The 15,338-nt window shown below is 38.0% G+C and overlaps 1 protein-coding gene across 8 annotated transcripts in view; it reads left to right on the top strand.

Moving 5' to 3' along the window:
• SEPTIN10 (septin 10) overlaps positions 1–15,338 on the top strand; it is an 85,919-nt gene that overhangs the window by 36,333 nt on the left and 34,248 nt on the right. For 6 of the 8 annotated variants that reach the window (XR_014773766.1, XM_084753581.1, XM_084753578.1 and 3 more), the window contains exons 4-8: positions 3,430–3,616; positions 7,477–7,638; positions 10,061–10,157; positions 11,969–12,137; positions 13,545–13,559. Coding sequence is in view for 7 of the 8 variants with exons in the window: in XM_084753581.1 (XP_084609707.1) it covers positions 3,430–3,616; positions 7,477–7,638; positions 10,061–10,157; positions 11,969–12,137; positions 13,545–13,559 (630 nt within the window). In the remaining variant the exon portion in view is untranslated. The remainder of the gene's footprint in view (positions 1–3,429; positions 3,617–7,476; positions 7,639–10,060; positions 10,158–11,968; positions 12,138–13,544; positions 13,560–15,338) is intronic. The other 2 variants (XM_084753580.1, XM_084753584.1) reach the window with 1 other exon arrangement.

Here is a 15,338-nt window from a genome sequence, read left to right as displayed (position 1 = left end):
AGATATTTACATTATGATTCATAACAGTGGTAAGATTGCAATTATGAAATAGCAGTAAAAATAATTTTATGGCTGGGTGTCACTATAACATGAAGAACTGCTGTAAGAGGTCATAGCATTAGGAGGTTCAGAACCACTGAAGTGTGATGTGGAAGTGTAAGTTGGACTTTCTTTCCCAAGTTGCTTTTGACCATGGTGTTTATCACAGGAACAGAAAGCAAAATATGTTATTTTTATATAAACCTTATTATTAAAAATACTTGGAAATAAATGAAAAATTACACACAAAAATTAGCCAGCCTAAAAAGTCTATGAAACTGTATATGGAAATATAGTTAGAGTAGGCATTTGGATGTAAGCTGTGGAGCGTCACATTGAAACTTACACTTTTAGTATAAATATATCTTACAAACTTATCTACCACCAAAACCAAGATTACATGACAGAATTAGAACTGGAAAGATAATTAGCTTTATTTCCTCTTTCATAAATCACATTCATTATCTGCATTTAATCTTTCCTCATTTCCTTTTAATGTAGATACAGTTTCTAAAACTTACTAATTTTAAGTTACCAGCTTCATCTTTAGATACTTAAAAAATTTCAATTACATCAAGTTGCCCGTCTGTGACCTTTAACTCTATCCCTAGGACTTTGAGTTCAGTGTGTGTGGAAAATCCAAAACAGTGTTTGAAATAGTAAATGTTTCCTGTTGAGAGTAATGTAAAGTTATCTTTAGTTAAGTTTCAGTTAACTTTACTCAAGTTTTCTGATTTTTCAAATACTTGCAAGGACAGCACAGTTACATAAAGCCATTGGATTACCAAATGGCTGGTTTCTCCAAGCATTTCTTTTTTTGAATGTTAGAGGAGTGAAAGGAGAAAGGCCGAATATCATCAGATTGACATACTGAACATTCTGCAAAAAAACAAATCCAAAAATATATAAATAAATAGTGTCCTGACACCCAGTTCAGAATAAACCAATGGACTATTGACCCCAACCAAGAGAAGCCTGAGCCCAGGAACAGTACAGACCTGAGGAGGCAGTTCTAGATGGTTGGCACAAAGGACTGTGATGCCTGTTGCTGACCCAGGTGACAACTCCCGTGAATATAGACCATGCTTTGGCCATATTGAGTGCCCAAAACTGTTGATGCAAAAATCAGTGTTCACCTCAAAGTGAACAATGGATAGTTTATTTTGGAATCAGAGATGAGTGGCATTGGTGTTGAAACACAGATTTGGTTTGTCCAAAATAACATGTCACATGAGGCTAACAGTTTGTGATGTTTCTATGGTAACAGAACGAAGCCCCAAGGTAAAACACTGTCTAGATACATTGGAGATGTAGCAAGTGAGGTGGTTTCAATAAATCAGGGAAATTGATTGTAGGCCCCCGAGGCTCTGATGATGTTCTTGGCCTTCATACCCTAAGACCTGGCTTGCTAGTCCAAGACTGTTAGGGCGTTCAGACAGAGAGGCAAGTAGGAAGTGAGTGGCTACTAGGGGAGTCTAAAAGTCGCCCAAGATTGCTTGACTCTGGAGCTGTAACATTTCAGCTAACCACGCAGCCTTGGAGATAGGGCGTCGTCAGTTCATATCTGCGTAACACCCTCGTTTTCTCCTTCCTCTTCAGTTTTGGCCTTGATTCTTTAATACCTGTTGAGCTGTGTGGTGTTTTTAAGGATGCATGTGAGTTTAATATTAAGTCATTGTCTTTGCACTGAAATGGTGTTTTCTATTTACTGGAATTAGGAACAGGATACATCACTATGGAAGGATTCCTGTTTATTTAACTAATAGTTTCTATTTAAAAAACAAAACAAAACCTTAAGACAAGATAGTCATCTATGTGAACATTCATGGTTATGTAGGCCATGTAATAAGTCATTACTATCCTATTTTTAAATAATAAGTGTTTCTTTGAAATTTTCATGTCATATATGTACTGAGATTTTTACCATTTAATTTTTTGGGAAGGTAATAGTACCATGCCATATTTAAACCAGTATTCTAAGGAACCTTTCTTGGTGTTGATAATAATTGTTCTGATGATGAATTCAGTCCTTTTAATGTTCAGGGTTTATGCTAATTCTTACAGAAAACAAAATTATGAAGACATTGGCTTCCTCCTCAAATTGTCTATAGTGGGAAAATACACTATTCCGTGTTTTTAAAAAGGTGCCAGTCTCTGAGGACAATTATAAAAGAATTCAGTTCTATCTATGTTTGTAAAGTTACTTTCACTGTAGACTTACAAAGATGTTCATGGAGTATCCAGAGCCTGGATAGCAAGGTGGATTAGGAAAGGAACTGTTTTTAAACTAGTACAGTATCTTCATGACAGATATGGGTTTCTGTGTATGGTAGCTTTTATTTTGTAAATCTTCTTAATGTTTGACTTGCTATTGTTTTATTTAGGGATCTGGCTTCTTTAATAAAGCTAATTAAGAGTAAAAAGATAGCAGGGCTGGGGAGACAGTCAGTAAAGCGCCTAAGTATAGCCCAAGTCTGCTCTCTAGAACCTATCCTAAAAAATAAAAAATGAAAGAAGTGGGACACAGTGGCATATTCTTGTAATTCCAGTGCTGGGGAATTGCAGCTTGTTGGCCAGCCAGCCTAGCAGAATCTGCAAGACACAGGCCAGTGGGAGGCCCGGTCTATAAGCAAGGCAACTGGCTCCTGAGGTTGTCCTCTGGTTTTATATATAGGCGCACATGTGCACCTGTACCCATGAAACCTACAGATAAGCTGCACAAGCAATGATTTAGCATATCAAAATGAAGTGGAAAGTTGACAGACTCACCTTGAGCAGAGTTTGAATACATTTTTTCAAGTACAGTGATTTGATTTGTGGTTCAAAGAATGAATAGGCTGAGGTGGCCAGAGGGTTGTCTGGGCAAGAAATGGAGTACAAGATATAATTGGCCTGTTTATAATTAACTGAGAATAATACCATGCCAACATCAATAGTCAGATATTTTCAGTTGATACTGGCCTTTCCTCTTTAGTGGGTTGGCTTTTCATGCCTATAGATGTACTGAAAACAAGAAGTCAGACACCTTGACTTACATATTTTAGTTGATACCTTTTCCTTTCTCAACCAATTAATATGCCATGTATCACTTTAATTGTATGTTAAACACTTAACTGCTTTGGGCAGACATAAAAATCTTAAAAGACATGAACCTACTATGTGAATGGTTGTAGAAATGAATTTTTGAATTTAGTACCATTTCTCACTATATTATCTTGATGTCTTGGCAGAATTGCCTTCATGTGTGTATTATAAATATTATATGTTAGCACTGTAGTTACCTGTTTGATTCATACAGACATAGACCTCAGACTCAATAATTGTACAAGTTCCTTACTAAGATAACATGGATGTGTTATACTAAATATGTAAATACTTATTTTTTTTCAGCTACCAACCAATAGTTGATTACATAGATGATCAATTTGAGGCCTATCTCCAAGAAGAGCTGAAGATCAAGCGTGCTCTTTTTAACTACCATGACTCTCGCATCCATGTGTGCCTCTACTTCATTGCCCCAACAGGCCATTCTCTACGGACACTTGACCTCCTAACCATGAAGAGCCTGGACAGCAAGGTGGAGTAGGGAAGAGCCAACTTCTCACACTTGAAATATTAAAGTGTCTTTATGATAATATGCACATAGTTTGTAGCTTTTATTCTGTTTCTTTTTTGTTGTTCTTTTCTCATGGAGAGAGAAGGAAAGGGGGGAGGGGTGCCCCAGAGAGAAACAGAGACAGAGACGGAGAAAGAGAGGAAGAGAGAGGGCAGAGGGAGAGGTGGGTAGGAAGAAGAGAGGTAAGAGAAGTGTTTGGTTTTTGAGACAGTGTGTAGCCCTGACTGTCCTGGAACTTGCTCTGTAGACCAGGATGGCCTCAAATTCACAAAGATCCACCTGCCTCTGCCTCCCAAGTACTGAGATTTAAGGCATGCTCTTCTGCATATCTTTAGATACAAATACTAAACAAGTTCTCTTTTTAGTGATCATATATATTATAATTGTTCTGTAAATTTTCATATAGAATTTATTTGACAGTTTTATATTTGATAAAAATTAGGATAATAACTTCATTGGCAAAGATTATAGCATAATATTTCATCTTGGTGAAATATGTTTTTATTTGAACCATACCAAGAAAATTTGTTCCTGAATTTTTGAATCAACTATATATTTATAAACTTAGGAAGTTTTAAAATAGTTTCACAAATTAACTCACTGAAAATTTTTATACTTATTTAAAAGGTGAAAAAATTTGTATTTATTTAAAAGTTGAAAAACACTAGTTACTGTCCTAATTCCAAAGGAATCTGTTCATGTACAAATTAGTGTTTTTTAAAGGATTAAAATCGAAAGTGAAATTTAGTATTATAGAGAAAAGTATGATATAGTATAAAGATCATAGATTTTTTTTATCAGTGGGAAGTAACTTAAATATTGGTTGTATCCCTTACAAGCTATTTCATCTGAGGCAAAGGCTTTTAGCTTTCTGTGCCTCAGTTTCCTAACTCCCTATATACAAAGTAGGTAAAGTCCTGCTTCAAGTGTAGATGTGAAAGTTAATCCATATAAATAAAAAAAAAATATCTATTAGCAAATAGATACTCCCAGTAAGAAATAGCTATTATCATTACCTTGTGAGAATAAAATGGGATAATGTATATTGTCCCCGTTCAATTATGTATTCAGTATGTAAAAAAGATAGGCACATTGACTTACTTTTCTTCTTCTTTTTTTGTCTGTTTTTTTTTCCCCCGAGACAGGGTTTCTCTGTGTAGCCCTGACTGTCCTTGACTTGCTTAGTAGAACAGGCTGGCCTCGAACTCACAGAGATCCACCTGCCTCTGCCTCCCCAGTGCTAGGATTAAAGGCATGGGCCACTGCACCTGACACTTTTCTTCTTAAATTGCCAGAATATAATTGTATTTCACAGACAGAGAATTGTTTTATTATAGTATATAAACGTATATGACTAATCTCTAACTTTGATGGTTTAAATATATTCTCTTCTTATTTCAAGGTGTAAGCTTTCTCATAAAATCAAACACCTTTTTTTCTTTTCTTTCTTTTTTCTTTTATTCTTTTTGTGTTTTGTGTAAGAAGGTTGTTGACCATGGCCTTCTGGCTTCTTAATACACTAGTCTATTGTAAAATAGGCAGTAGAAGCTGGGGTGTGGTGCTAGACCTGTAACCCCAGCTTCTTGGGGAGGCTGATGCATGAGACCAGGAATCTGAAGCCAGCCTGAGCAATAGAGTAAGATCTGGTCTCAAAAAACCCAGGTAGTGTTTTATCTAAGAAAGGTAAAAGTAATGATGTCACATCTCACTGATAAGTACTTTCCTAGCATGTGCGAGGCCCTAGGTCCAATTCTTAGCACTTCAGTAACTTAATAAAATAAGTAAGTAACAGAGATTGACAAATAAATACTGTCTTGCTCCCCTGCAGTCCAGTCATGTACCCGCTGTTGCCGCACCGAGGAAGCTAGCCAGGCTTGGGTGTGTTCACAGCAGTGGGGGTGAGCTCACTAAGGAAGAGCCATGTAGTTCAAAGCAGTTGCCTGTTACCTGGTCTATTAATTTTTTATTAATAGCCAAAATTTTATTTAGAATATTCTTATCTTGGAAATGGGGGGACTGGCCAACCAGCCACTTTTAGCTCTTCCAGGATCAGTTTGTACTAATACGTTCTGTTAGTGGATTTTCAGGAATAAGCAGAGGAGACTGAGTACTTTTCAGCACTGCAACCCCTTACCTCTCAAGTTACATTGAAACACATTACCAAAGATTGAAATGAAGTGTTTTCTGGTGACAGGAAAAAAATTGCCAGCATTAATCATTCATGTGAAGATTGGAAAATTACTTTTGTCTTGTTCAGGTGGTGACAAATGACCCTCTTTGGCAGCATCCATTATTTTCTTTCCTGTGAGAACCATGCACACATTGATATTTAATACATTTATGTAGCTTGGAAACAATTACAATTTTAAAACTTTGACATAAGATTGAGTATCTAAGTATAGATTCTTTTGTTGGTTTGTTGTTTTTGTTTTTCTGAGACAGGGTTTCTATGGGAAGCAGAGCCTGGCTGTCCTGGACTCACTCTGTAGACTAGGCTGAACTCGAACTCACAGAGATCCACCTGCTTCTGCCTGCCTAGTGCTGGCATTAAAGGCGTGCGCCACCACGCCTGGCTTTCAGTACAGATTCTTGAAACCAAGTATTTGGTATAAAAACTTTTATGTACTTTGAAACCTACTTACTCATAATGTTGCAGTTTTCTGCTCTCCAGTTCATGGATAGTCGGTAAAATCATTATCTCCTGGCAAGTGTTTGGAAGGCTAGTAAATATAGAGGCATGTGCTGAATCAGTGCAGAGTTAGAAAAGGGGAACCTTTAGAAAATGAAGAGGGATTGCAGCTTTATTTTTACTTTCATTATTTGGAAAATTATACTGCGTCACATGTATCTAGTTCATTAGTCTAAGGGTTTAGGTTCAAAATAGAAAAACATGATCAGAAAACTTAGTTTGTGGAGACATCAACCTTTTGTGGGGACATTAATCCTATCCAGGACTAAGTTTTTAAGTTAGTGCTCACAACCCTACATTTCTCTTTCTCAAGCAGTAAGAGGACTGCAGCGATGTGCGGAAGCCGGTCCTTGCATGAGAACATTTAGCTGGTACTGGCTGTTTCCTTCTAGTACTGTGGTAGGCTTGTCTGATGACTGGGCCTGACAGCAGTGAATAAAGGGTGAAAAAAGAGGCAAAGGAGAAATGTCACCTGTTCTTTTAGTTTTTGTTGGGCATCAATTACTTAATTCTCAGATTATTAAGAAATAAAAGTTGTTAGTGAATTAAGCAGGTGATTTTTGCTTATAGCCTATTATCTTTTACTTGCCTCATGTGGAGTTGAAAAATACTTTGATGGAAAGAAAATAATGAGATTCTAAACCTAAATGCAAATGAAAATTTAATTTTACAAGAGCCCCTTTAAAAATTATTAGAACCATAACAATTGAGTTATAATCTGAATAAATTAATTAAATAATAAAAAATTGGTGCAACCTAGCATCCATAGGAATGGGTGTATAAGAGTTACGTATATGCACATGTGAGAGCGACTACTATTAATTATTTTGGTTAGAGAGATTTAACACTTTTTCTGGAAAAGGGTAGGTAGTAAAGTATGTCAGCCTCCTCTGCGCTTAATGGAAGCTCCTTTCATCTCTTGTGACAGGAAAGCAGAATAAATGTGTAGATGTGGTGGTGTTTCAGCTTACTATCATTTGTAAAAACGTAGGCAGCAACCTGCATCATAATTTGCCAATTCCTGATCAGAGAAATTTATTGCCAGAGACTAGTTTTTGTTTGGAAATACTATAACTATAGGATTAAAAAAACAAACTTCCATGATGAGACTGTGGATTTTCTTTCTTAATAGGTGAACATTATACCATTAATTGCCAAGGCAGATACAATTTCTAAAAGCGAATTGCAGAAGTTTAAGATGAAGCTCATGAGTGAACTGGTCAACAATGGCGTTCAGATCTATCAGTTTCCCACAGATGACGACACTACTGCCAAGATCAATGGTGCAATGAATGTGAGCTCCCCACTGCGTATAAGTCTGTTCCTCTTGTAAAAATAAAGCTGAGTCGAGCTTTGATTGACATTGTTGCAACAGGAGTCCCACATATCTGATGCTTTACTTCCTGAGGTTTTAGTTTTTATTATGAAAATAGAAAGTGGAAAATGGCAGAAATAAACACATGCTAGTTTTCAGCTGTGTGCTAATCTGAATAGCGTGATGACATCTCATCACAGGCATTGTACCAGCTGACATCGTGAAAACAATGCTGAGTCTAGTATAATAGTACTTTGAAGGAGACACAGTTGTGTATTTTCAGCGTTTATTGTCCCATTTGACCATTACTTATTAATCTCTTATGGTACCTAATTTATAAATGTTTGCAAGTGTTCTGAATAGGAAAAAGCATTCTCTCTATGGGGCTGTGCACAGGTCACACTTTCAGGCATCTACTGGGTTCTTGGGATGTACCACCCATAAATAAAGGGAGGCCTGGGAGATGTATTTTCACTGTGTTTCCCAGAAAGGCTTCAATTAAGGTGAACTGTCAGAAAGTCCAATGGAGTAAGCTTTGGTGGTTGGAAAACAGTTCCTGGTGTCTCCAGGTTTGTTCTCCTTCCTCTATTTTCTCCTGACTGAAGTAATTGGTTTGTAAGCTGGGGTTTACCTTTAGTGGAACCACTTTTAATTGCCTTAGAAAGGCTCCGTACTCTCCTGTTTGAAAAACAGGAAAGGATCGTGCAGCTTCCCCTGGAATGCTTTAGAATTTTGCCGTGCTTTAGAAAAACCTCAGTGCAGCTGCGTTTTAGAGAACTCTTGAAGCTGGTATTGACCCTCATTCCCCCTTACAGTGTCACCTGTATAAATGAAAGGTTTGCTTAATTTAATGTAACGAAGATGACTAAGTTCTTTATTTTTCTGAAAGTTTCGTACTTCTTAAGTGCTTGAAGGGCTGGGGTTTTGAGTCTCATGCTTTGTATGACAATAAGTTCTGGAGACTGTTACTTGTCTGCAAAATTTGGCTAGCAGTCTATAAGGGCTAACTCATGAGGGTTAAATGATGTACCCTTAGTTAAGTGCCTAACAACAACATCCCATAACTGTTCATTCTTTTTCCTTTTCCTTTTCTGATTTATCATACACCACTGTATTAGACACTCTTTTATGACAAAAGTTCTGACAAAAGCAACTGGAGTTTATTTTGTCTTGTGGTTTGAGATTACAGTCCATCATGGTATGGAGTTGTGGCAGCAGAGGTGTGCGGCAGCTGCCACAGTGCATTTGTTGTAAGGAAACGCAAGTGATGCTTGTGCTTACTCAGGTCCATCCTTTCCACTGTGTGCAGTTCCCCAGCCCAGGGATCATGCTGCCCATGGCCACTTACACCTTCCCCAGACAAACACACATGGTTCTAAATCTACTCCTGTGGACAGTGAAGATGAGCCATCTCAACCACGATAAGAGGAAACCCTAAACTAAATAGCTCTTAAATCCTGATAATGTAAACGAAGTGATTTTGATTCCACTATGCTAAATTACCTTTATAAATTTTATTCACATGCTCATTAGTAATTTATCAGAAGAAAGTTGAGAGACCTTCATTTGTTGGCCTGGTGTGGAGGCACACACCTGTAATCCTAGCACTTGGGGGCACCGAGGCAGATGGATCTATGTGAGTTCGAGTCCAGCCTGGTCTACAAAGCAAGTCCCAAGTCCAGGACAGCCAAGGCTACACAGAGAAACCTTGTCTCAAAAACAAAACAAAAACCAAACCACCACCACCACCAACAACAACAACAAAACAAACAGAAAAGAAAGAAAAATAGAAACCTTCATTTAGGTGCTAAATATTAAACCTTCCTTGTTTTTACATTAATTTTCCTCTGCAGTTCAGGCCCCAGCTAAGCATGTGAGATCTCCCTACGCTGGTAGGCCTGACTCCCAGATCCTAGCCCAGTTTGGATGGGTACCTCTCGGTTCTCAGTAATCTCTTGTTCCTCCTGACTTGTATAGTATTTACTACACTGGCATCATTTTTAAAACTTTGTGCATTTAAACATTTTATATTAACATACATGTTATACTAAATGTAGATACAGTATTTTATATACTATATAATGTGTATAATTTCTAAAACAGTTTTGTTTTTTAGGGGGAAAATATTCATGACAGTGTACATTTATCAGAATTCTCCTCCTGCTTCTCCTTTTTTCCCCCCTTCTTTTAATTTTCAAATAACACTATGCCTTGTATGTGAGAGATAACCAGCAAATAATGTTTTTGTAGTATCCAAAAGTAACTCTTAAAGAATAATTAGTACATATTCCAAGCTTAGTAGAATTGCTGTTTAAATATTCTTTATTATTTTCATCACTGATATTTTAGTCACTTACATTGTGGCATAAAAACATGAGATTGATGTTTGGTTCCTTTCCAGGGACATTTGCCATTTGCTGTTGTAGGAAGTATGGATGAGATAAAAGTTGGAAATAAAATGGTCAAAGCTCGCCAGTATCCTTGGGGTATTGTACAAGGTAAATAAGATAAACTATGACAGAAAATATATGTGTTGCCTGGTAATCTCAAAACTGAATCAGACAAACTGAGGTGATGCTTATTTGGATTATAATTAGTCACCAGAGGAATTGGCTGCATGATGCCTTGTCCAAAGTCTGTGGGCAGAGCTTTGCCATCTCCCTGTGCCACTCCATGTCTCTTCTGCTGGTCACCTTCACAAGGTGAGATGTGCAGATGTATACTTAGGTCAGAGTGTAGCTTTCTCTTTGATGCTGAGGATGCAGCCAGTGTGCTTGAGCATGCTAGAACATGCTCTGTGCAGCTCCATCGCTAGTCCTTGATGAGAATTTCAATCTTTAAGGCAGTGGGTAAATATGATATGCAAATGCATTGCTGTGTAGGTCAGGGCACAGAGCACTATCTTACAATTATGTTTTCTGATCATAGTATTGCTAAAGTATTTTCAAAAGGAATTAGCAAGCCAGCTTAAAAAGTTAAATCCACTTATTTAGCATTATAATAAGCAAGTAAATTAATGCACTTTTACTTGACTTTGTTTTGTTTTGAAGTTTTAAGATATAGCCTCGCTGTGTAGCCCAGATTGGCCTGGAACTCATGTCTTCATGCTTAATTTCTCTGAGTTTGAGGGGCATTTTAGGACCATGCACCCCACTTGGCCTTATTTCTAATGACATTAAATGGAGACTGACTTACAGAGTATTTTTAATATTTTAATTTTGGGAGGGGATTACCTTTGATTTTATGAAATGTTCTTGCTGTGTAGCCTAGCTTGCTTGGAAATTGTGAAACTCTCATCTCTACCTCTAAGTCCTGGGATTATATGCATATATATGTTACCATGCTCAGTTGATAGTATTTTTAAATGAAGGTAAGATTTGGGAAAACTTTTAAATTTAATTAAAGTGTAAAATAAACTGGGTATGATATGCCTCTAGTCCTAGCTCCTTGCAGGAGGGTGGGGCTGGGGGGTTGGGCTAAATCCAGAAGATTTCAAGCTTGATGCCAATCTGCAAGATAGTGAGGTATGACTCAGATAAATACAAAATTAAATACAAATTTCTAAAATTTAAAAGTCTAGATCACTGTAATATATTTATTTATAGTTCTGTGGTAATCATAAATATAGAATGGCAATACCAATGTGTTCACTAATTCTAAATATTTAATATAAATTAATAATTGAAATATTGTAGAAAAATAATTTGATTATTGTAGATCTGGACAGAATTTAATGCTTCAGAGTGAACAGTCTTACTTTAAAAAAAAATACTATGTAAAATGCCCTGAGTTTATAGTTGGTAAACTAACAATACTTGTGAAATAACTGGAGCATATAGCAATGAAAAATATTTTTCTTTTTCTTTCTTTCTTTCTTTTTTTTCTTTGGTTTTTCGAGACAGGGTTTCTCTGTGTAGCCTTGGCTGTCCTGGACTCACTTTGTAGACCAGGCTGGCCTCGAACTCACAGTGATCTGCCTGCCTCTGCCTCCTGAGTGCTGGGATTAAAGGTGCGGGCTACCACGCCCAGCCTGAAAAATATTTTTCTACATCCTCTGTATCCATAGACTACTATTTTTGAAGAAGATTTCTCAGGCTGTTAGTTAATATTACCTGTAATTTGGTTTATATAATGCAAGAGTCTCTTCCTTGGTTACTTGTATATACTAATAGTATCCATTAATCATAATTGGCCATCTTGCTGTTTGTTGTTTGACTTATGTTTTCATTTACATGCTCATTTGACAAGAACTAAAATTGTGACAGGAATTAAAACTGACGTTGTTCTTTTCTTCATTTTCTATGGCTAGTGGAAAATGAAAATCACTGTGACTTTGTAAAGCTGCGGGAAATGCTAATTTGTACAAACATGGAGGACCTGCGGGAGCAGACCCATAGCAGGCACTACGAGCTGTACAGGCGCTGCAAGCTGGAGGAAATGGGCTTCGCAGACGTGGGCCCAGAACACAAGCCCCTCAGGTAAGGGGAGAGCGGCAACAGGAAGTTAGAAAGGACTACTCCTTCGTAAGTATCCACAGTGATGGGAGTGAACTTTTGGAAATCTGACTTTGAAATTGATTCATTTGGCTTCTCCAATCAACTGCTAAGTTCTTGCTTCTGAAGATTATGCCTAACTCGAAAGGAGCTAAGAAAAAGACAGTCCTTTTATACAGCTACCTGGGGAAACTGTGTCGTAGAGCTTGTAAGTTCAAGGGAAAAAAGATGGGGCGAGGTGGTGTGGTGACTGTGTTCATCGTTAAGAATACTAGCATGTGGGAGGCCCTGGACAAGGAGAACAAAAGAAGTTAAATAATTACAACGTGTAGCGTTTAGTATAGGAATAACTGAAGGAAGCATCTTACTTTTTGTTTGCTTGGGTTTTTTGTGGGGCGGGGGAGTGTACCCAGAAGTAGATAAAGTATAATTGTTATTGCACAAGTCAGGCCATCTCAGTCTTTATTAGTTGCTCTTTTTCTGTAGGAACATTTGCAGTAACAGGAGCTTAGCCAAACATCCAATATTTTTCCCTTGTAGGGAGTCTGAGTTCAAATTGTTTCTTACAGGTGCAAGAATTTTAGACCTAAGAACCATGATAAATGACTGGACTACTTAATGCTGCTGTGAATTTCTTTGGTAATTTTATATGGTGCTAATGTGCTATGCCTGATTTTTTTTAAAATGGACACACATATACATAGAATTCTACTTTCTTATGTACTTAATCAGGTCTGATTGGATAAATCACTGTAGAACAGTTCTGATGGGTAAAGCATTTGGTCTTTAGGGTCCCACTCTTTGGAACTGTTATGAGAGCGAGGACTCCTTTTCTACTGTCGGCTGTGAACTCGTGTCACAGAGTAAGCACAGTCGGAAGGAGCAAGAGAACATCCAATCCTTGTTTAGATTGCAGCTGGCTTTTTGCAAGCCTTAATCATAGATGAAGTTTACATTTCATTAGTGATTTAACATAAAAAATTAAGAATTGTATGTGTTTAACCCCTCTCCACCAAATTAATGCTGATGCCAATAGCTCTGATAAGCTGATGATTTTCTGATCATATTATATCTTTACTGAAGATTAACTATTTCAAGTTGGCTTCCCTAGTGTATCCCAGAGGAAGTTTTGCTTCTCATTTCTTCCAAGTCTCAGGGACAATTCAGAGGTCTCTGTGTGTACTGAGGAGGCAGAGATCCCAGGTGAGAGCAAACAGGACAGCTATGGAGTATCTCCAAGAAGAGAGGCCGGGTTGCCTGGTGGACGCATCATCAGCACTTGTAGATGACTAAGAAGTGCAGGGTCAGAATTCCAGGGATGGAGCCTAGAAATCTACATGTTAAATGCCCGTTCAGCAGTAATTATTGTTTATCTGCCATCCGTCTGCTCAGCATGCTAGCTCCTGGGTATGTATACAAGTGGGTCAGACAGACATGACTTGCCCTCGCACTAGATGGGACAGGAGTGTGGAGAGGACATTTTGCCTTATGTGAATGAGAGAGGACGGGTGGAGCAACCAGAGTGGACACGGATAGGCTAAGCTGAGAGGCCAGGCACAGGAAGATAGAGGCTTAGAGAAGAATGGTAACATATTTAGGATATACAGCTTTAAGGGGTTATTTAAAGATTGGTTTGGATCTAGGATGCCAAGAAAAAAATGAATCAAAAATTATTTCAGCCACCTAAGAAGCAAAGCAAATGGTGGTCACTGACACAAGCACGATGCGATAGGGAGAGTTTAGTGATGGCACATGGTCAGGAAAATGTTAAAATGTTGAATTTAAGCAGCTCATTAAGCATTCAGGATGAGTGTAATTAAGCAGAAAGTGAAGCTGAGAGGATTGGGTGGGAGTAAGAAACAGCCCGTGGTAAAACAGAAGCAGGTCACAGCGGCTGCTGTGTGTGTTGGGGCGGTGGTGGCAGGAGTGCCAGGGTCTGAGTAAACCAAGACCGCACACGTTTGCTGAGTGTGCCCACTACCCACTGGACCTCGGCTTCCGCCCAAGTGGCTACTATTTGTAAGGCTCTGGGCTACGTGCTGGTGGTTTTGTATGATTCCAACTGCCTTGGAGTTAATAAGCTTGTAGATAAGGGCTGCCCAAATTAAATCTTCGATTGCACAATAAATTATAATTGTGATGAGTGCATTAAAGGAAAGGTAGACACATTGTGAGATGGAGGATGTGTTTTAGGTTAAATTGGAAAATTAGGAGAGATACCGTTGGGACAGTAATACAGTTTGAGCTATAGTAAGTCGGAGAAACCAGAACAAAGCCCAGGAGGAGGAGTGGGCAGCCCTGGAGGGTCCTGGCAGAGGACCCAGATGATGAAGCGGGCCCCAGTGTGAGGACAGCTTCTGTCCTACACAGGCTGCTCCCCTTAACAAGGGGGGATCTCTTTAAACTAGATACTGGACTTCTTAGGCCTGGCGGAGGCACTTGTAGTACTTGGTCCTTTTGTGAGATTTGATGAAGTTTGTATAAAAAATTTATTATAGCTGAATACACAGCAAGCCTTCATTGTTCACAGTTTCATGTTACTTTCTATTTTCTGAGGACTCTTTCCCACTTAAGTTTTTAAAAATACAGGTGGTATGTAACGCTTGTATTAAATACGGGTGGCATGTAACGCTTGTATCATGTCACATAGCAATTAAAAGAAGTGCTGTATGGACCTGTAGGGGGCTCTTTTTCTTCATTGCCAGATCTTCAGTTTGTTTTTCCTACGTCTCTTACTTCAAATGGCTATACTGAATCATAGTTGATATCCTAATCCACCCACAGTAATCATATTTTTATCATGAGGTCCAAGCATAGATAATTATACACTTGGAGTTTTAATAAACTGATATGTATTGTATGTATTTGTATCTGTACATATGTACTTTTTTTGAGACTGGGTCTCACTGTGTAGTTTGGCTTGGCTGGCCTGGAACCCATTGCATAGACCATGCTGGCCACTAGCTTTGAGCTCAGGAAGATCTGCCTGCCTTTGCCCACCAAATACTGGGATTTTTAAGGTGTCCCCACCACACATGGCCTTAATATTTTTATATTATTTAAGTTATATGAACTATACTTTTATAAAAATATAAAACCCAAGTTTAATAATGTCAGATTATCATATCTAGTCTGTTTTCACAATTAATTTCTGTGAACTCTTCATTCAAAATGAATGAAGTATGT

The sequence above is a fragment of the Acomys minous genome (genome assembly GCF_964271855.1).
Source record: "Acomys minous genome assembly, chromosome: 13".
In the NCBI taxonomy this organism is placed as follows: domain Eukaryota; kingdom Metazoa; phylum Chordata; class Mammalia; order Rodentia; family Muridae; genus Acomys; species Acomys minous.
The sequence above is the reverse complement of the archived record's forward strand: the minus strand, read 5'-3'. Positions and strand labels throughout refer to the sequence as shown.